Here is a 21,670-nt window from a genome sequence, read left to right as displayed (position 1 = left end):
CCTGGTTTGTCTTGGACAGTGCAAAGATGATCACAGAATTATGAATACAGGGTAATAGTAGAAGCTTACTAGGGATGGTCCTGGGCTTTGTGGTTTGTCAGGTCACTTTTATGTGGTATATTCGGGAAATTGCAACAGTCAAATGTCACCATGTGTTAGTGTTTGCTGCCAGTAACCAACCCCCACCTGAACAAAGCCTATTATCTGCCTTTGTGATTGTGAAGGTCTATAATATTCTGAATGTGGATATTTATTTATTTCTGTTGTCATTTTTCAATATATTCATTCGCAGCCTCTATTCCCAATGCAAGATCAGTATGGACTTAGCATTCCTACTGACCTTGCATTGAATGCCTTGCTACAGTATTTCAGACGGTAGTTAAAATACATTTATATTGGTCTGGAGTCACATATAGGCCTGAAGAACATTAGCAACCCAGAAATCTGATAATATCATGGCCGGTATCAATGATCCATCTAGCAGTATTATTTAATTAACTCCAGAACAGAACAAGGGATCACCGTTTAAGGATAAGGGGGAAATCTTTTAGGACCGAGATGAGAAAAATATTTTTCACACAGAGTGGTGAATCTGTGGAATTCTCTGCCACAGAAGGTGTTTGAGGCCAGTTCATTGGCTATATTTAAGAGGGAGTTAGATGTGTCCCTTGTGGCTAAAGGGATCAGGGGGTATGGAGAGAAGGCAGGTACAGGATACTGAGTTGGATGATCAGCCATGATCACAGGGCTGCCAACTCTCACGCTTTGAGCGTGACACTCACGCATTTCAGCCAATTCTCACGCCCTCACGCCCTCACGCTGAAGACAGAATTCTCACGCTGACGGGCTGTCTTCAGTCCCTGCACAGCAAAGATCCTATAGCTCCGCGCAGTTTGTCTCAAGTTTGCGCCGTATGACAGCGATCTGCACGGATTGGGGAAGCGCGTCGGTCCCGGGCAGCGGGTGCCAGCGCTTTTGTGAGCCGTCTGTGAGCGCTGCGCTTCCGGCTGCCGCAGCAACCTCGCTCCCTCCCTCCCTCCCTCCTTCCCTTCAACTCAGACGGCAGCACCAGCGCCGCCAATCCACGCTAGACCGTGCCCACCAAACTCCCCATTGGGCGGCCGGGGAAAGAGAGGGAGGGGAGAAAGAGTGAGTGAGAGAGAGTGAGAGAGAGAGAGGAAAAAAAGGGAGGGATGGAGGCAAAGAGAGACAGGGGGAGAGAATGTAGAAAGGGGATGGATGAAGGGAAGGAGAAAGGGGAGAAAGAGGAAGCGTGAGGAAAAAGAGGGAGGGGGAGGAAAGAGGGAGGAGGGAGGAAAGAGGGAGGGGAGGAAAGAGAGGGAGGGAGGGGAGGATGGAGGGGGGAAGGAAAGGTGTGTGTGTGTGTGTGTGTGTGTATATCCCTGTGTGTGTGTCTCCCTGTGTGCGTGTCTGTGTGTGTCTTCCTTTGTGTATGTGTCTCCCTGTGTGTGTGTGTGTGTCTCCCTGTGTGTGTGTGTGTGTGTCTCCCTGTGTGTGTGTGTGTGTGTGTCTCCCTGTGTGTGTGTGTGTGTGTCTCCCTGTGTGTGTGTGTCTCCCTGTGTGTGTGTGTGTGTGTCTCCCTGTGTGTGTGTGTGTCTCCCTGTGTGTGTGTGTGTGTGTGTCTCCCTGTGTGTGTGTGTGTCTCCCTGTGTGTGTGTGTGTGTGTCTCCCTGTGTGTGTGTGTGTGTGTGTCTCCCTGTGTGTGTGTGTGTCTCCCTGTGTGTGTGTGTGTGTGTCTCCCTGTGTGTGTGTGTGTCTCCCTGTGTGTGTGTGTATCTCCCTGTGTGTGTGTGCATGTCTGTGTGTCTCCCTGTGTGCGTGTGTCTGTGTGTCTCCCTGTGTGCGTGTGTGTCTCCCTGTGTGTGTGTGTGTGTGTGTGTGTGCGTGTCTCCCTGTGTATGTGTGTGTCTCCCTGTGTGTGTGTGTGTGTGTGTGTGTGTGTGTGTGTGTGTGTGTGTCCCTGTGTGTGTGTGTGTGTGTCCCTGTGTGTGTGTGTGTGTCTCCCTGTGTGTGTGTGCATGTATGTGTGTGTCCCTGTGTGTGTGTGTGTGTCTCCCTGTGTGTGTGTGTGTGTGTGTGTGTGTGTGTGTCTCCCTGTGTGTGTCTCCCTGTGTGTGTGTCTCCCTGTGTGTGTGTGTGTGTGTGTGTGTCTCCCTGTGTGTGTGCATGTCTGTGTGTCTCCCTGTGTGTGTCTCCCTGTGTGTATGTCTCCCTGTGTGTGTGTCTCCCTGTGTGTGTGTGTCTGTGTCTCCCTGTGTGTGTGTGTATCCCTGCATGTGCGTGTGTGTCTCCCCATGTGTGTGTGTGTTTCCCCGTGTGTGTGTGTGTGTCTCCCTGTGTGTGTGTCTGTCTCCCTGTGTGTGTGTGTGTGTGTGTGTGTGTGTGTCTGTCTCCCTGTATGTGTGTGTGTGTCTGTCTCCCTGTGTGTGTGTGTGTCTGTCTCCCTGTGTGTGTATGTGTGTCTTCCTTTGTGTATGTGTCTCCCTGTGCGTCTGTTGTCACATCCTGGCCTTAGACAGGGCTGCCAACTCTCACGCTTTGAGCTTTGAGCGCTTTGAGCTTGAGAGTCACGCATTTCAGCCAATTCTCACGCTGATGACAGAATTCTCACGCTGTCTTCAGTCCCAGCACAGTTTGTCTTTTTGTGCCATATCACAACGATCTGTGCGGTCTGGGGAAGCGCGTCAGTTGGCGGCTGTGAGTGAAGTCGCATCTTTTCTCTTCTGTTCTTTCTTGGTTGGATGTGCAACCGCCGACAACATGAAGCAGCCGGAGATAAAACTAACCAGGTGAATCGGTTGTAAAACATGGGGAGGACCACAATGAGGCCAAACATCTAGGACAGGGCTCGGCAACCTACGGCACACGGGCCGTAACCCAAAAACGCTGAACACCCTCTTCCCATCCACCCCCCCACCCCCCCCCGGTCGCAACGCTCCCTCGTAATTTCTCACCCTCAACTCTCACCCAATGTTGGCAGCCCTGTGATCATATTGAATGGCGGTGCAGGCTCGAATGGCGGTACTCCTGCACCTATTTTCTATGTTTCTATGTTACTAACTGCAACTACAGTGAATGGTAGGGCTCAGCGTAGTGTTGTAAAGCAGAGGGATCTAGGAGTGCAGGTACATAGTTCCTTGATGGCATCACAGGTAGATAGGGTGGTCAAAAAGGCTTTTGACACATTGGCCTTCATCAGACAGGGCATTGGGTATAGAAATGGGGAGGTAATGTTGCAGTTATACAAGACGTTGGTGAGTATTGTGTCCAGTTCTGGGCATCATGTTATAGGAAAGATGTTGTCAAGTTGGAACGTGTACAGAAAAGATTTACAAGGATGTTGCCAGGACTCGGGGGTCTGAGCTAAAGGGAAAGGTTGAGTAGGCTGAGACTCTATTCCTTGGAGCACAGGAGGATGAGGGGTGCTTTAATAGTGTATAAAATCATGAGCGGAATAGATTGGGTAGAAGCATAGAGTCTCTTGCCCAGAGCGGGATAATCGAGAACCAGCGGACATAGGTTTAAGGTGAAAGGGGTAAGATTTAATAGGAATCTGAGGGGTATTTTTTTCTCACAAAGGGTGGTGGGCGTATGGAACAAGCTGCCAGAGGAAGCAGGTACAATTGCAACGATTAAGGAACAATTAGACAGGTACATGGAGAGGACAGGTTTAGAGGGATATGGGCCAAACACAGGCAGGTGGGACTAGTGTAGATGGGACATGTTGGTCGGTGTGGGCAAGTTGGTCTGAAGGACCTGTTTCCATGCTGTATAACTCTATGACTATTAATGCCAGTGCTGTTAAACATCATTAGCAAGTTTGGTTTTGTGCATGGGTAGGTGTTGGAGTCTCATCGATCTTTATTCTGCTATTTAGAGTCAGTTATTTAAATCCCTCATCTCTGGACATTTGACAACAGTCAATCCGATTCAGCGATTAGGAGTGGTCTGTGCTTGGCCTGACTCCACTGATCAGAGAGCACCCGCTTTTCTTGTTCCAGGCCAAAAAATGTACAGCGAGCCAAGCTTGAAATTAACTTAGTGCACAAGCATGTAGAGCATGGAGTTGGCAGAGACTTCAAATGCCAGATTAAGAGGATCTCATGGATGAAGCAGACTCGCCGGCTCCGTGCTGGCCACTGCTGTTGGAGAGCCTGACTGCCAGTGGTCACTGCCTGCAGCTCACTCCAGCTGTTAGTGGAACCACTGTAGGCATTGTTATTGAATGAAGCAGATTTCCTCAAGCATCCAGCATGACTGGCATTGCAAAACCAGAGGAAAGCGTGATGGTTCGCTGCAGTCTCCACTGAATGATTCTGATGTTCCTTCTGTTGCTTTTACCATGGTTTACCCATCACCATTGCAAACAGGACACTCAACTGTATTTGTCTCATTTTCAGCAATTCTGATTGTACCGTTCTCCTCTTCCCCAGTTTTTCCTCTCACCTTTTAATTTAACTCACATAGACAATGGAGCATTACCTATAATTGTCACCATCTTCAACATGATACCACCACGAGACACTTGGTTCTCTCTATCATGATGGTTTCTTTATTCAATTGTGCATTGGTGCACTCATCCATTGCACCGCTAACTAAACTCCTTTTCAAGGCACTGTTCGTGATATGGCAGGGGATGCATCTGTGGACTACTTCATCCAGGAAGGAACTGCAGAAGCTGGCTTACATCGAAGATAAACACAAAATGTAACTCAGCGGGTGCAGCAGCATCTATGGAGCGAAGGAAATAGGCAATGTTTCGGGCCGAAACCCTTCTTCAGACCGTTTCAGCCCGAAACGTTGCCTATTTCCTTCGCTCCATAGATGCTGCTGCACCCGCTGAGTTTCTCCAGCTTTTTTGTGTACCTTCGATTTTCCAGCATCTGCAGTTCCTTCTTAAACAAAATGTAACTCAGTGGGTCAAGTCGTATCTCTGGAGAAAAGGTCATGCTTCGGGTCAAGACCCTTCTGCAGACTGTGTAGGAAGGAACTGCAGGTGCTGGTTAGTCTGAAGAAGGGTCTCGACCCAAAACGTCACTTATTCCTTTTCTCCAGAAATGCTGCCTGACCCACCGAGTTACTCCAGTATTTGTGTCTATCTTAGGGGATGCATCCGCCTGCCCATTCATCACTTCTTTTCCTCGTGTCCAAGGAGCGGATGAAGCAGTCCAGGTGAAGTAGCATGATTTGTACTTCCACCAATTTAGTTTTCTTCATGAAGTTCTCACAACATTGTCTCTTTTGCAGTGCACAGGGGAAACCAGACACAGATTGGGATACAAGACTTCCATTCAGTCCACCAGTCAACATCCTCCATGATGTTCCACTTTCCTGTCATTTTAACCATCCATCCCACTCACAACCTGACTTTTGTCTTAGGTCTCCTGCATAGTACCAAAGAAGCTCAGCATAAGCTTAAAGTATAGCCCCTTGTCCTCTGGCGCAACACAATCCGGCTTCCTCAGTACAAGTAGATCTGCTTTAACTCGTGTTTTGTTATCTCGTTAACTCATTATCATAATGTTAGAGAATACAAGAGTTTGCAGATGCTGGAATCTTGAGCAAAATACAAAGTGCTGGAGAAATTCAGCAGGACAGGCAACATCTGTGGAGGGAATGGACAGATGATGTTTCAGCTGGTGACACCTTCATCAGACATGTAATAGATGGGAGAAAACTACGAAAGTTGCACAACTTCACCTTGGTACCCCTCAGAGCTGTTGTGCCAATCCACTAGAGTACACTTAGCACACTTTCCATGATAGAACATATAGATGGAAAGTACTTTATCTTTTGGGAAGTTGTCCAACAGACGCCATAGAATTAATGTAATCCCCAGAAGAACTAAATGGAAAAATTGGAAGAGCTGTTAAAATCTGGGATACTTGACCTGAGAGGTGGAAGGAAATCTCAACTTACAAAAGGATATTGGTTACATGATTTTAGGTTTTTAGTTTTATTTTTTTGTTTAGTTTTGTTAGTTTTTGAAATACAACACGGAAACAGACCCTTCAGCCCAGAGTCCACACCGAACATTGATCACCCATTCACACTAGTTCGAAGTTATTCCTCTTTCTCATCCACTCCCTACACATAAGGGCCAATTCTTACAGAGGCACAATTAACCTACAAACCCGCACGCATTCGGGATGTGAGAGGAAACTAGAGCACCCAAAGGAAACCCACAAAGTCATGGGGAGAACGTGCAATCTCCACACAGGCAGTACCCGATGTTAGGGTCAAACCCGGCTCACTGGTGCTGTGAAGTAGCAGCTTCACCGGTTGCACCACTGTGCCACTGATTGAAGAGGATAGATTTACAAGGTTATTTGAAAGACTTGGCCTAATAGCTTCCTGCAATTTAAGATCCTACGGTTACTTGAAGTAAAAGCCATGCAACTTTCCAAGATTGAATTCCACTGAGGGCAGGGAATGTGTTGAAAATAGAAAGAGAATTCTCATGTGTGCTTTACTTGTGATGAAGCTTAATTCAAAACCTTAATGAGCTTAATAACTTAAACCTCCTCTCATCACAGCAAAGAAAAATGTGTTTCATCCCAGGCTGCATTAAATAGATTAATTATATCAAGGTTTGGAATTCAAGAATAGAGTTGATGTGGCCTCCACATACATTGTGGATTTGATGGATATTGCACGATTTAATCAGCTCTTACAGGGGTAATATTTGGACTGAATAAAATTGTGTCTTAGTTAAACAGTGTGTTGTCATGAGAAGTTGCGATGAGGTTCTAACTATGTTTGCTCTTCTACTCGCAGGGCCATGATGAGTAACACATCTGGAGATTTGATTTCATCAATACCTACACCCACAAGTTCAACAAAGTCACCTACTAACGATAAGAGTAAGTTATGTGACTCAGCCGTTTATTGAGGGTAGTTTCACAAAAGGATCATTAAAATATGTAGTGAGGAACTGCGGATGCTGGCTTAAACCGAAGACAGACATAAGAGGCTGGAGTACCTCAGTGGGTCAGCCGGCATCTCTGGACCAAAGGAATAGGTAATGTTTCGGGTTGAGACCCTTCTTCAGACTGGGAAAGAAGAACGAGAGATATAGACGGTACATAGGAGAAATGACAACTCAGTGGTATGAATATTGATTTCTCTTAATTTCAAGTAACCCTTGCATCCCCTCTCTCTCCATCCATCCATCCCTCACTCCAGTCGTTGTACTCATTTTACTGTTGTCCTGGAGTTCTTCTGTCTGTATCCTCGTTGTCAACTATCCCACAGCCAACAATGGACCATTGTGTCCACATTTCCTTCATTATTGTTGGTTCTTGCATATCTTCCATTCATTTCTCCTAATCTATCTCACCGTCTTTATTATATCTCACCGTCTATATCTCTCATTCTCCTTTCCCCTGTCTCTCAGCCTGAAGAAGCGTCTCAGCCCGAAACGTCACCTATTACTCTTCACCAGAGATGCTGCCTGACCCGCTGAGTTACTCCAGCCTTTTGTGTCTATCTCTGATCATTAAAATGTGTTAATTCAGAACCTTCCTGCACATTACATGACTTTTATTGGGACACAATCTTCATTCAGTAAACATTTGGACGATGATCTCTATTTATTGTGATTAAGATGAACAGATATCTGTGATATTTCAAAATGATTTATACCATCTTATATTTTGTTAAACTAAGTTAAATAGATCTATGAAATGTATCCTAATGCCCCTGTCCCACTTAGGAAACCTGAACAGAAACCTCTGGAGACTTTGCGCCCCACCCAAGGTTTCCGTGGGGTTCCCGGAGGTTCCCGGAGGTTTTTGTCAGTCTCCCTACCTGCTTCCACTACCTGCAGCCTCCGGCAACCACCTGCAACCTCCGGGAACTGCACGGAAACCTTGGGTGGGGCGCAAAGTCTCCAGAGGTTTACGTTCAGGTTTCCTAAGTGGGACAGGGGCATAACTCATTTCTACTGATATAATGAGTCAAATGTTTTAAATCTTTTATTATGTAAGGACTCTGAATCAAGGAGTGCATTGTCCAATTGACGGAAAGAGTCAGATAGTCTCCTTGTCTGTGGCACAATTCAATACCCCCAGCCATGACCATTATATGTTGTTAACTAATGGGTGATAGACACAAAAAGCTGGAGCAACTCAGCGGGACAGGCAGCATCTCTGGAGAGAAGGAATGGGTGACTTTTCAGGTCGATAACACTTTGTGTCTATCTTAGGTTTAAACCAGCATCTGCAGTTCCTTCTTACACGTTAACTAATGGGTGATCACTTGGACTGTGATTAGTTCAGCACTCGGATCTGTCATGCCCTCTCATGATGGAACTAAAACCTGCACAAAAATTCACCATGAACTGAGAGTCAGGGGAAAGGTGAGGGAGAGATATGGACGGAACATAGGAGAAATGACAACCCTGCGTTATGAATATTGATTTCTCTAACTTCAAGTGACCGTTGCTTCCTCTCTCTCGCCATCCATCCCCCACCCTAGTCGTCGTACTAGTTTTATTGTCGTCCTGTTGAGTTCCTCTGTCTGGATGCTCGTTGTCACCTATTCCACAGCCAACAATGGACCATTATGTCCGCACATTATGTCCAGAGATTTTTAATTCATAGCTTCGGGCAGAATGAATCAAACTGATAACAAAGCATTCAGTTGTCCAAGACAGAAATTGATGTCGATCTGTTGGCACGTCCTTTACGTTTGACTACCAGGTATTTCGGTAGAATGCTATTGTCTAAGATTTAATGTTGGCTGGATTGTACTGGCATTGGCACTCTGTGTCCAGACATACCACCTGTGGTCACCATCTGCCCTCACCTACCTGGAACAGATGTGGAGGGCTAAACAAGCTGTGCAACTGCTGCTGACAGGTGTCCCACATAGTCTGGCAAGTCATTCAGCAGCAAATAAGCCACAAGTGGCACGTTGCCAAGGCCCTGTCTCCAGGACACCTTGACAACCAGTCAGAGGACCTAGGTGGAGGTGTTGTTTCTCCTCCCATAGAAGTCATCAAGGCTTTTTGAGTTTTTAATGTGTCAAAACCAGAGACAATTCAAACTTTTTTTTTCCAATTATCTAAAATAATTTTGTCCTCCCCAGAATGAACCAAAATTATAAGAGATCATTAAAAAAAAAATCCCTTTTCCCTCCTACTTTTCAGGCTGTGAATCCCCATTCAAATGAAATTGTTCTCAGATTGTATGGCAGGACCATGTGAGGCCCATTGATAGAGAGGATGACAGATGTGCCAGTGTTTCACAGCGAGTCCTGAATGCTGGCGAGTGCCTTTGCAACCACCAGCCACAGTCAGCACAATTCAGCTCATTGCCTTTAACAGCGATGAAACTGCAGACTTTGTCTCCGGGTCTTTCACAGGGGAGGTTAGAAACTGAAGGTTGTGCCTGTATTTGGCTGCCCTACTGATGTAAACTGTGAATTTTGATCCAGCGTGTCCTGGCGTGTTCCTTCATTATATTGTGATGGCATGTGGGCTGTTTATCTCAACAATATTGTTCACCAGAACTGGAGCTGGTCAAAACACACTGAAATGGTCCTGCACTTTGAAAGAACACAGTCTGCTGTATAAAGTATGTTCAATTAGTAAACATTCTAAAACAGGCAGATGGTTGAAAGAGGTAGTTATTCACGAAACAGTGCCTTAACATAAAATGTGGAACTGTATAGCATAGGAAAAGGCCCTTCGGCCCGCAGTGTCCGTGCCAAGTTAACTAACCTCCTCTGCTTGCATATAATCCATATCCCTTCATTTCCTGCATATCCATGTGCTTATCTAAAAGTCTCTAAAATACCACTATTGGATCTGCATCTAACACCAGTATGTTCCAGGCACCCACCATTCTCTGTTGCCTCTGCATTTATCCTGTCATATTTGCCCCTCCAACCTCAAAACTATGCCCTCTAGTCTCTGACATATAAATTCCAGGTGAAGGATTCCAACTCTCTACCCTATCTCATCATTTTATGTACTTCAATCAGGTCTCCCTCAACCTCTGAAGTTCCAGAGAAAACAATCCAGGTTTATTCAACCTCTCCTGTGCTCGGTCCTCCAAGGCCTAATGGATTCCCCCAGTGGCTAACCATTTTAAATCCCTTTCCCATTTCCATACTGGCCTTTCTGTCCTGGGCCTCCTCCATTGCCAGAGTGAGGCCACACGCAAACTGGAGCAGCGGCACCTCATACTCACTTGGATAGCTTACAACCTAATGGTATGAACACTGAATTCTCCAATTTTAGGTAACTAACTTACAAACCCTCCCTTCTCCCATCCCTTCCATTCCTTTACCCTGTGCCCCACCTGGATGCACACCAATTTATTGCCTCCCCCTCCCCTTCCACCATTATTCCTCTGGCTTCACAAGTCGCACCTCCTCTTTTTCTTATCTCACACCTTTTGCCTTTTCATCTCTGGCCCTTGTCCAACCATGTTCTCATCAACCCCCACCCCAAAACCTGGCCATTACTAGATTCCCTGATTCGGCTTTGATTGGGACCAAATGTGGTGGAAAAGGATTTGACTCACACTTTAGATGTTTTACACAGTAATGACAGGAAGCATTAATAATTTAACATTATAATTCACAGAATGTAAACATGTGCAATTTTGAGTTTCACTGATTCCCATTCTGAACCAATTACTTTTCTAAATGATATCTTACAAGTAATTATATGTGTCTATGAAACATTAACCTCTATGCCGTGTATCACCAACAGATGTTTTTTAACAGTGAACAAGTTGCTATATGCTGTGACATGTTTCACTGTGGTCCTTAACACAAGTTAGATTTCACCCTCAGAGAATTTGTTCTTGCAAGTTTGTGAAAGAAGTTTATTCATATTTCTTCATGTTCAAATTCAAATCAAATACATCAGGAGATTAGAGCGATGTGGTGTTGGGATTTATATTAATCAGCACAAAATGAGATTTAAACTAATATCAACAGCAGTGTTAGTTGTGCATTAATCATAATTTTCTCTGTCTTCCTTATTTCCATTAATGTACGAGAAGCATGTTTCATAATAGAATACTTAATATCTAAAACTCTTTTCCAAAATTTCCTTCATAAATGTAAACTTGATGGACCAAATAGTTCTGGACTATGCAGTAAAACAAGTAGTAAATAATCTTCCAAATGATATACCTGAGCCTAGAAATTCTAAAGAATGGCGCAATATTTGTGTTCATTGTGAAATGGAATTTTATAAATTCCAATGGAAACATGTCAGGACTTTTTGTTCCAAGCTGGACATTTACAGTGACTTACAAAGGCAGGCAACACCTCTTCTGGCATTGGTTATGCAAAATTGCTTGAAATCAGATGAATGGTCCACTCAAGCAACCTTTAATGGATAAATGCAGCCTGCTCCAGTGAAATTTATTAGGGGTTCGGCTTCACTTCACTTGGGGAACTTTGAGATGACCATCTTCTTTCTGGTAGGTTTATTTTCAGTGTCTTTTCCCCAAGTGCCTCCACCCACAACCCATTTCCAGCTCACCCTTGCTGCCATTGTCCCTTTCCCAACCAACCCTGCCTCACGTTACACTGACATGTTTCTGATCATCTCTCCAATTTACCTCACTGATTATTTCCTGAACTGGCAACTCCATCCTCCAGCTGTCTATCTTTCCTTATGACTGTGCCATCCCTGTCTATCTTCCCTGCCCTCCCTCCCTCCCACCCCAGGTGATTGTTTCACTCCTCTTCCCCCAATCCCGCAATCTTGCCAATCCTTTCTGTTGTTCCTAAATTAATTTCTTTGATGATCTCTCCTCTGTGCTACGGATCACAAAGGACAGCCCTTGCGTGACTTTTCTTATGTAAAGCCTATCACACTTTGCATCTTGGAGCTTACATGCGATTGAATATCACCACCAAAGAATGCACGCAAACCACTAATTGGATCGGGGATCGCAGCACTTCCCAGAAAATAATGAGATCAGGGGAGGCAGTTTTGCAAGAATGGCTGTGGCCAACAGGTAGCAGGAACAATGATATTGTTCCTCTGGGATCCACAGAAGAAAAGAAAATTGGTGGTCAGAATCTCCTAAAGAAGATTAGTGGTTAGCTGTAGAATTTGTTCTGCTGTATACTGACAACACCAAAAATGTCACAATAACTCACGAGCCCTTGAAAAACCACATGTAACATGAAATGACAGCAAGTTGGTTGCAAATCATGTTCGCAATTTTCATCTCAGCTCATTCCCACTTAAAAATGGAGTGACAGGAAAAGAAAAATTCCATATCCCGTCATCCGTGGAATTCAGGAACCTTTTCTGAGCTCTGACAGTTGATCTGAGGAGCAGAGATACAAGTGTGTTCAGCATAAACATACAGGGTTAAATGTGATTCTTGTTCCAAATCACTACCTGGTGATCACTGTGGGAATGTGTGTGCTTATAATCAGGACAAGGTGAAGGCCAAGGGGAGAGGGTAGGGCCGAAGATGTCCTGGTTGGGTTGCTCCTGGGCCTGGCCAAGCTGGCCATCCGCGAGTCACAGAGCCAGGTGGAAGAGGGCTCTGCCCGAGCCGGCTGCCTGCCACTTTTCCGGGATTACGTCTGCGCCCGGGTGGTACTTGAGAGGGACTATGCCCTGTCCACGGGCACCCTGGGGGATTTCCGGGACCGATGGGCACCGCATGGGATTGAATGCATCCTGGAAAAGGAATAGCATAGTTGTATAGTACTTTATTTAGTATATTTGTTTGTCTTGCATTATGGTGGTGGGTTCTGTTTTGCTTTATTGTAGTGTAAATATTATTTTTAATAATTGGAATACATTTTTTGAATATAAAAAAAAGATGAAGACCAACGATGATGCCTGCAGCCAGATAACCCACTGTGTGAGCTCACAAGGTGAACAGTCACGGTGGACAAACAATGTCACTTTAGGTTTCCTATATTCCAGTGGCAGACAATGTCTTCCGGCAAGGAGCAAATTGGGAAAGGATTTAAGGGCCTGTCCAACTTGGGCGTTATTTGCGCATCATTTACGCGTCACGATGCACGACGCAACATCATTTACGTGTCACGTGTGCGGTGCCCCAGGATTTTGGGATTCACAAAATCTTCGCGCGCCACCTACGTGACGCGCAAATGACAACCAAGTGGGACAGGCATTGGCTTTCACTCTTACATCAAACAACTAAATCGGGAAGCACAGAGACACAAGGAACTGTAGGTACTGGTTTACATAAAAAGACTCAAAGTACTGGAGTATCTCAGGGGGTCAGGCAGTAGATCAGAAGAACATGGATGTGATATTCTGGGTTTTGGCCCTTCTTCAGACTCAACGTATCAGGTTGGGGAATGTGTCAAGTTCTACACTTACTGGAAAAAAACACATTGTGTGATTTTAATGCATCTAAACTTGTTTTCAAAAATGTTTATCTCTATTCAGATCCATACATTGCTGTATATGTGATCGTGCCGCTTGTGATAGTGATTTTAATCGGAACTGTTCTTTATCTGAGGTAAGTTTTGGATTTTTTTTTAAGTTACAATTTATGTGATTATCTGATGGAAATAATTTGCATCTTTTGGGCTAAGATTTTTTATGCAATCTAAATATTACTGCACATTACATGGCAATCTCATGCTAAGCTCCCCATTGTAAACCATTAATAAGTTGTTTTTGAGTTTTATATAAAGTATATTGGGAAGGCATTATTCTCGCCTTTTTGCATTATTCTCACTTTAAATTTATCCTAATGTACATAGGGAAACTTAATGCTTCCAGTACATTATCTGGCATTCTTCCACTTGCAGATACAATAGATTTTTAAAAATCTATATAGACCTAGCATATTTTATTTAAATGGACCAGCATTTTAATTAAAATTGAGTCAAAAATAATGACCAAATAATGAAATCATACTGAGTTAAGGGCCTGTCCCATAGGCAATTTTTTAGGCGACTACAGGCGACCAGGCTGTCGCCACATGGTCACTGTGGTGTCGCCTGTATGGTCGTGAGTAGTCTCCTCAGTCGCCTCGAATCGTAGCGTCTTTCTGTTTGCCGCTGGATTTTGAACATGTTGAAAGATTTTCAGAGACAGTCAGCGACAGTGGGTTTGATGCCAATGAGCGTAGCTTGACTTCTCCTGACGTAGGTGCTGGCGTAGTTGTCGCCAGGTGACGTAGGTTGTCGCCGGTGACGTAGGTTTTCGCCGGTGCTGTCCTTTGTTTGTTATTCAAGTAATGATTCTATTTCAAATTTTATGTTGAAGGGGCTTCCAGTTGCCGTTTTTTCGGCAACCTGCTACGACTAGGACAGTCTCCGGCAGTCACCTAAAAGCAGCCTGAGTGGGACAGGCCCGTAACTCCCTGGTGTGCCTTGGTCAGAACACAAATGTTTCAATTCCATCCAGGGGCATCTTGGACAGGAGGCATAAGACTAGTGTCTCTGAAGCCTTTGGAGGTTGAGAGTAGCACTGACCGTCTTCTGCTGCCTCCCCAGAACAAAAAGGGAAGTAAAATAAAGGCTTGTCCATTTAAACAGTTTAGTCGGCATTTGAAAATGCCAGGTTGTTGTGAAATAAGAAATTAAGAGTATCAGACTTTGAAGTGGTCGTGGTCATTTAGCCCTATGTGCCGGGTCCAGTATGATCACGACTGATCTTTTACCACTGTGCCATCCCCTACTCTGATTATTTCCTTAATATCCAAAATCTATCAATCTCTTAATTGAATACACTTAGATAAGCCTCCATAGTCCTCTTGAGTGGAGAATTCCAAAGATTCACCACCGACTGGGTGATGAAGTTCTCTCTCATCCCTGTCCCAATTTTTGAAAGTCAGGCACCTGGTTCTCGACACCTCAAGTGGAACCTCTTCCTTGCAGCGCGTCTATCAATCCCTGTAGGAATGTAATACATTGTATTTTATTTTTCTTAACTCTGGACCATCATCTTAGTCTGCTTAATCTTTCCTGGTACAATAAACCTTGCATTCCTGGATTCAATCTAGTGAACCATCACGGCATTCCTTCAATTACAAATATTTCAAGTGTAGGGAGACCAGATCTGTACATAATACTCCAGATGCAACATTTTTCTTTCATTTATAAAGATGTTCGGATAATCCTTGATCATTTTTCTCACTAGAATACTCTTGTATTTTATGTAATTTTGTTTCAATAAGTTGATCCTCTGGTGTGTTCTGAAATATTCCAATAATCAGTTTTGCTGCTTATTTTGAACACCATTTAAAGAGCTTTTTCCTTTAATCTAACGAGTATAGAAGTTGGGAGATCATGTTGCAGTTGTATAAGACGTTGGTGAGACCGCATTAGAATATTGTGTTCAGTGAAAGAGTCCAGTTCTGGGCACATTGTTATAGGAAAGATATTGTCAAGCTTGAAAGGGTTCAGAGAAGATTTACGAGGATGTTTCCAGCACTAGGGGGTCTGAGCTATAGGGAGAGGTTGAGTAGCTGGGTCTCTATTCCTTGGAGCGCTGGAGGATTGGGGGTGATCTTATAGAGGTGTATAAAATCACGTGTAAAATTCTATCATATTATGATCATTATCTGCATGATAATAGTGATGTGAGTCTGCCATTGTGGCGGGTGGCGCCACCGTTGTGGCAGCCTCGCCAACAGCCTTTGTGTCCTTTCTACTGTTTTTATTATTTTAAGTATGTTCTAAAAGTTTGTTTCAATGTTTCTGGGTTAATTTATGTGGGGGGTGGGCGGGGGAATTTTTTTTTTAATCACTTACCTCGACGGAGATGCGATTGTTCTCCGTGTCGCAACTCCGCCCTCCCTTTGCGGCATAACAATGTGGAGTGGGGCGGCCTTTCCTGGAGACTGGCTCGGAGCTTCAAGCCGTTGGCGCGGCGCGGACTTACCATCGCGGAGCCGAGGATCCTTTGCCGAGGATCGCCAGAAGAAGAGCTCCGACCGCGGGGCCTGTGGACTTTAACACCGTGAAGCCTGCGGTCTCCATTAAGAAGTGGCCGATTCGGGAGCTCCATGCTGCGGAGTGTTCCAATCTGTCTCGACGCCGGAGTTTCGATTATCCCGATGAGAGGGCTTGGACATCGGACCGTCGGCAATGGCAAGGGCGGAGGGTTCAAGGCCCCGACAAAGGGGAAGAAAACTGAACTTTATTGCCTTCCATCACAGTGAGGAATGTTGATTCCACTGCGGTGGATGTTTATGTTAATTTTATTTTATGTGTGTATTGTGTTCTTTTCACTTAGTATGGCTGTATGCGAACTCAAATTTCACTGTACCTTAGTTGGTTAAGTGACAATGAAAGCGAACTTGAACTTGAACTTGGAGTGCAATAACCCACATGTGCTTGCATAGTTTTTCCACTGACGTGCGGAGATGCTGAAGATGTCCTGCGCCTGTATTTTTTTTTTTTTTTTGTTGCTTACATTGTCTTTTGGCCGACGAAATGAAACAAACAGAAATAACCTACACCCTTAATGACTAATCAGAGGTACAGCGAAGCTGGGTTTAAAATTAAAATTAACATTCACCAAAAGGTGGAGCACTTCAAGCTACGTGTTCCCACAGAATAGGAAATGCAAAAATTCAACGCCCAACCCACCAATTCAAACACTGATGCTGCTGATAAGGTCCCAGGAGGGTGCAGTGAAGCTGTCTGGAGGAAACTGGCTTTTGCAGCACCGAAGAGAGAAATAATTTGTACGTGACAGACCAGAATTCCAAAAGGTTACTGCTTCTTTCACGGGGGTAACGAGTGTTAGCACAACTTGTTCTAAGTTGCTTGTGGAGACTTGCTTCCTATCTCAGTTCAATTACTCATTTCCTTTTCTGCAGGTTGAACCTCGGCTGGGCCTAACTGACAAATTTCAAACTTTATTTCTTTAGCATGCATCTTAGAGCAACAGGGTTTATTTTGTTAGTATCTTTCCATAGATCAATGTGTAAATATATTTTACAGTTTACATCTACTAACTCTCTGAGAGGTGCATTTGTTCTAAACCTACGGTTGAAATTTACTTTCATTTGTACCCAGCCACCGCATTAAAAGGGTCTAGGTATATCCATTGTTAATTAAATGGTTACACCTAGTGTATTTAGTGTATGAATTTAATTAATGTGTTACAAAATAAATCATGTTAAAATTGCTTTAAAACAAATGTTTGTTAATAAAGTCGGAATTAGCTGCAAAGATGTTTACGGTTTATGTGTTTCTTAAGATTGAAAAGAAGAAGAAAAGAAGTTGTCATTGGAGGCGAGAAGAAGATTCCAAATGGTATTTTAGAAGAACAAGGTAATTGTAGTTTATTTCTGGTTTAAATACAAAATATAAACAGGAAACGTTTTGTGGTAATTTTGTTTATCAGCAGTTAAACATAAATCAATAGTTTAGGAAGAGGCCTTTCTCCAAAATTGAAAATCAGCCCTTTCATCATGATGAAACAACTTCTGATCCAAAACTGTAACATTTTCTTTATATTAGTATATACAGGTGTGCCTGATGTTTGATACCAGCTTTTGTTTTCTTAAATTTGCTTCAGTTTACATTGTGAGTTTGGTTCTCTATCTGGATTTAGAATATATAATAAGTAATGTTAGAGTATAAGTAATGTTAGAGTATAAAAAATGTTAGAGTACAAGTTATGCACAGTGTAACCCTTGTGTGTCAAACCACAGAGGATTGGCCTGCAATCGTATTTCACAAGCCTTACTGTGCATTTCCTACGACGAGTTAATCAAGTAAACCGCACAAAATGTGTGCTTTTACAAGCAAGTGATGTTACTTTGTGAAATGCATTCTGTTTTGAAGCTTCTGCACAAGTTTTAAATGATCATAGTGTAGAAATTCAAATACAGAGCACGTGTCAGGAGGTTGTTGTCGAGTGTGAAATCGATGTCAGGATGTGATCTTATCCCCATAGTTCTTGAGACACATAATGTGATCTTCGATCACCCACTTGGCAGTACAAACATGCTCATACATAGCACAGATCATGCGAGGAGCACATCCATCTATGGACAGAACCCAATTGCTGACTTGCCAGTGAGAGGAAATCACAGAAATATTAAGCAGATTTGGTGTGGACGTGCACAAGAATGGAAGATTTTACACCAGGGATGTGCCTTGCACCCAAGCTATTGAAATAATCATTATTTGAATCACATAAAGGTTACAGTATAGAACGAGGCATTCAACTCTTGGCATCAATGCTGATTCTCTACCAGGGTACCTCTCCAATTCCACCTACTGCCTAAAAAACCTGCCCTAGGCATCTTCTTCAAGCGTTGCCCCTTAAAGCTATGCCCACTAGAATTTGACATATCCATCCTGAGAAAAGAAGGGGCATCACAGTGGTGCAGCGGTTGAGTTGCTGCCTTACAGCATCAGAGACTTGACTACAGGTGCTGTCTGTACGCTCTCCCTGTGACCACGTGGGTTTTCTCCGGATGTTCTGGTTTCCTCCCACATTTCAAATAAGTTTGTAGGTTAATTGGTGAGAACTAGTGTACAGGTGATTGCTGGTCATTACAGACTCAGTGCTCCAGGGGCATGTTTCCATGCTGTATCTCTCAACTAAACTAAATTAAATGGCCATAAGGCGATGAATATTTTGTTTAGTTTAGAGTTACCGCGCAGAACCAGGCCCTTCGGCCCACCAATTCCACGCCGACCAGCGATCCCCGCATATTAACGTTATCCTACATACATTAGGAATCATTTTCAATTATACCAAGCCAATTTACCTGTATGTCTTTGGAGTGTGGGAGGAAACCAAAGGTCTCGGAGAAAACCCACGCGGTCACGGTGGAATGTGCAAATCCCGTAGAGACAGCACCCATAGTCGGGATCCAACCCGGGTCTGCGGTGCTGCAAGCGCTGTAAGGCAACAACTCTACCACTGTTCCATCGTGCTGCCCATGTGCTGATTATAATTTTACAAAAATCCTACAGATTTGAGAACTGTTTGCACAGACTGGAAGGTAGAAAATGTAACCCTCATCATTTCAGAAAGGAAATCGAGCGAAAACAGTTGACAAAAACTGGTTGCATAACTTCAATGGCAGAGAAAATACTGGAATCAATAATTAAGGAAGTGGCAACTGGGCACTTAGAAGGGAATAGTAGGATTGTGACTTATCAACAACAATATATGAAACTAAACTGATAAGCAACGCAGTTGTGGAACTAGTACACCTGCTACCTCACAGCTCCATTAACCAGTATGGCCTTGTGGAGTTGTCTCATTATCCTGGTAACCACAAAGGTTTCTTACAGAAGCTTAGTTTTCATGAAATCCCAAACATATGTGAATTGGCCACAGTTGTTTAGGTGGGTGATAGAATCTGAAGGGAAGTTAATGGAAATGTGGGGAGAACAAAATGGTATTTGTGTCAAAGGGTGAGTGATGTTCGGCACAAACTTGGTGGGCCAAAAGGCCATGTGGTATTATTCTATGTGCAGGAAGGAACTGCAGATGCTGGTTTACACTGAAGATAGACACAAACTGTTGGACTAACTCAGTGGGACTGGCAGCATCTGTAGAGAAAAGGAATGGGTGATGTTTTGGGTCGGTACCCTTCTTCAGATTCTATGCTTGATATTGATAAATCTCAGAGTTTTTTGATGTGGTAGCAGAATAGATAGCAATGAACTGGTGATTAGGTGGGATTTAAGGAAGTCTTTGTTAAGGTAATGAACAAGAGGTTATAAAACTAAATTAGAGCATTTGAGTCTTCACAGACCATTTGGAAGATAATAAAGAAAACACATTTTATTCTCACTCCTAAATGGTTAATCCCTTATTTTCAGTGTGACCTCTGGTTCTACCCTAGCCAGGAGAAACACCATTCCTGGATCTACCCTATAAGAATTTTTAGAAATTAAAGGATTGCAACTGGAGGAACTCAGCCGATCAGGCAGCATCTATGGAGGGAAATGCATAGTCGACGTTTCAAGTCAAGACCCTTCATCCAGACTGATAGTCAAAGGGAAGTAGCCAGTATTTAGCGTTTGGGGGGGGGGGGGGAGCAAGAGCTAGCAAACAACAGATGGATTCAGGTGATGATACAGGTCATGTATCCCTGTAGGAATTTTATACATTTCACATTCTGATACAAATACATTTTATTTAATCTAAATGGGCCATATTTTTAAAATCTAATTTGAAATTTTAATTAAAATTGATTCTAAAAGAATTATTAAAGAGAGAACATGTTGAGTTACTCCCCATTGCTTCGTGGTCGTAACATAAAGGTCTTCCTTTCAAGTGCATCTTAAAACAAAGGAGGCATGAGACCAGTGTCCCTGAAGCCTTCGGAGGTTCAGAATAACAATAAAATTTGCTCCTCTTGGGACCTAAAGCATTTTTAAAAAGCTCTATTAGTGTAAAATAAGAATACAAGAACATCAGAAATATAAGCAAAAGAAGGCATTTTGGCTCCTTGTGCCTCTTCTACCATTCAATCAGATTATGGCTGATCTTTCATCACATTACCATGCACGAGTTCATATCTAGAATATTGTGTTTTAGTCTGTTCTCTCCCCGCCATGAAAGGATTCACATTTGATTGAGATGTTCACTGCACTGATTCCTTGATTGGAGGGCTTGTTATTGGAGTAGAGATTAAGCATCATGTAAAAGATGGGATGTGAAAAGAGAGCTAGAATACAATTGCTGCTTAAGTGATCTCCAAACTGATGATTGTCAGGATTCTCTTCTACAAGTGAGCTCCTCTCGTCTCTCAAAGTTGCTGCCATTGGGATGATCTCAGTGTGTATATGTTAGTGTGTGTGTATGTGTTTGTGTGTGGTCTACATGGTTTGAGAGTTGTTAATGTATCAGTCAGCATTGGTAAGTTTCAAACAGTGAACCAGAATTCTGAAATTACTCTCGTTCAACAGTCACTAATGCGGCTTTATCTTGCACTAATTGTTCTGCCCTTTATCCATTCTCTGTGCACATTGGATGGCTTGATTGCAATTGTGTACAGTTTTTTCTTTGACTGGATAGCACACAAACAAAAACTTTTCACTGTACCTCAGTACATGTGACAATAAGAGTCTAAACTAAACTAAAATAAATTAAACTAACTTAATCTAAACCATCATGATTTGCATCTCTGAAGTACATAAATGTACTGCTCAGTACCATTTCATCATATATTTTTTATGAGCTTACAAATTTCAATCTATATGAAACTTAATTCATGAATACTAACTGATTTATAGAGGAAAGGACAGAGTCGTACGATGAGATCCTTAAATTAACATGAATGATTAAAAGTTGTATTTTCTTATTTTTCCCCCCAATAAGATTAATGCAAAATTTCTCTTACCATGGTTTTTGTTAGGGCTATATTTCATGTAATTGATGTCAGTGAATATATTGTATAAATGTGACTGAGATCAAATTAACATTTTATTACACACTTTATAGGCTTGTGACAAAAATTAAACTTTTCAGAGAAAAAGATGATGAAATCATCATATCCCTAATAATAAAATCTTTCATTTTATTTCATTGCTCAGTCTCGTGGGAAAAATCATAAAAGTTTAATTGACACTACCAAGCTCAGATCCAATCTTGACGTTCTTTTGAGGCAAGAATAACTATCATACTAAATTAAGGATTCTACAAAGGGCATGCTTTTACAGTTAAAATTGTAATATTAATTAGATGTTG

At 43.1% G+C, this 21,670-nt stretch overlaps 1 protein-coding gene across 5 annotated transcripts in view; it reads left to right on the top strand.

The window, feature by feature from the left end:
- Positions 1-21,670, top strand: part of ptpre (protein tyrosine phosphatase receptor type E) — a 272,140-nt gene that overhangs the window by 204,996 nt on the left and 45,474 nt on the right. For 2 of the 5 annotated variants that reach the window (XM_033033691.1, XM_033033692.1), the window contains exons 4-6: positions 6,799-6,884; positions 13,433-13,505; positions 17,207-17,280. In XM_033033691.1, coding sequence (XP_032889582.1) covers positions 6,803-6,884; positions 13,433-13,505; positions 17,207-17,280 — 229 coding nt within the window. In that variant the 5' untranslated portion in view covers positions 6,799-6,802. Of the gene's footprint in view, positions 1-6,798; positions 6,885-13,432; positions 13,506-16,564; positions 16,716-17,206; positions 17,281-21,670 lie in introns of those variants that run through there. The other 3 variants (XM_033033694.1, XM_033033695.1, XM_033033696.1) reach the window with 2 other exon arrangements.

The sequence above is a fragment of the Amblyraja radiata genome, chromosome 15, assembly GCF_010909765.2.
Source record: "Amblyraja radiata isolate CabotCenter1 chromosome 15, sAmbRad1.1.pri, whole genome shotgun sequence".
Taxonomy (NCBI): Eukaryota; Metazoa; Chordata; class Chondrichthyes; order Rajiformes; family Rajidae; genus Amblyraja; species Amblyraja radiata.
This window is presented reverse-complemented; position numbering and strand designations above follow the sequence as displayed.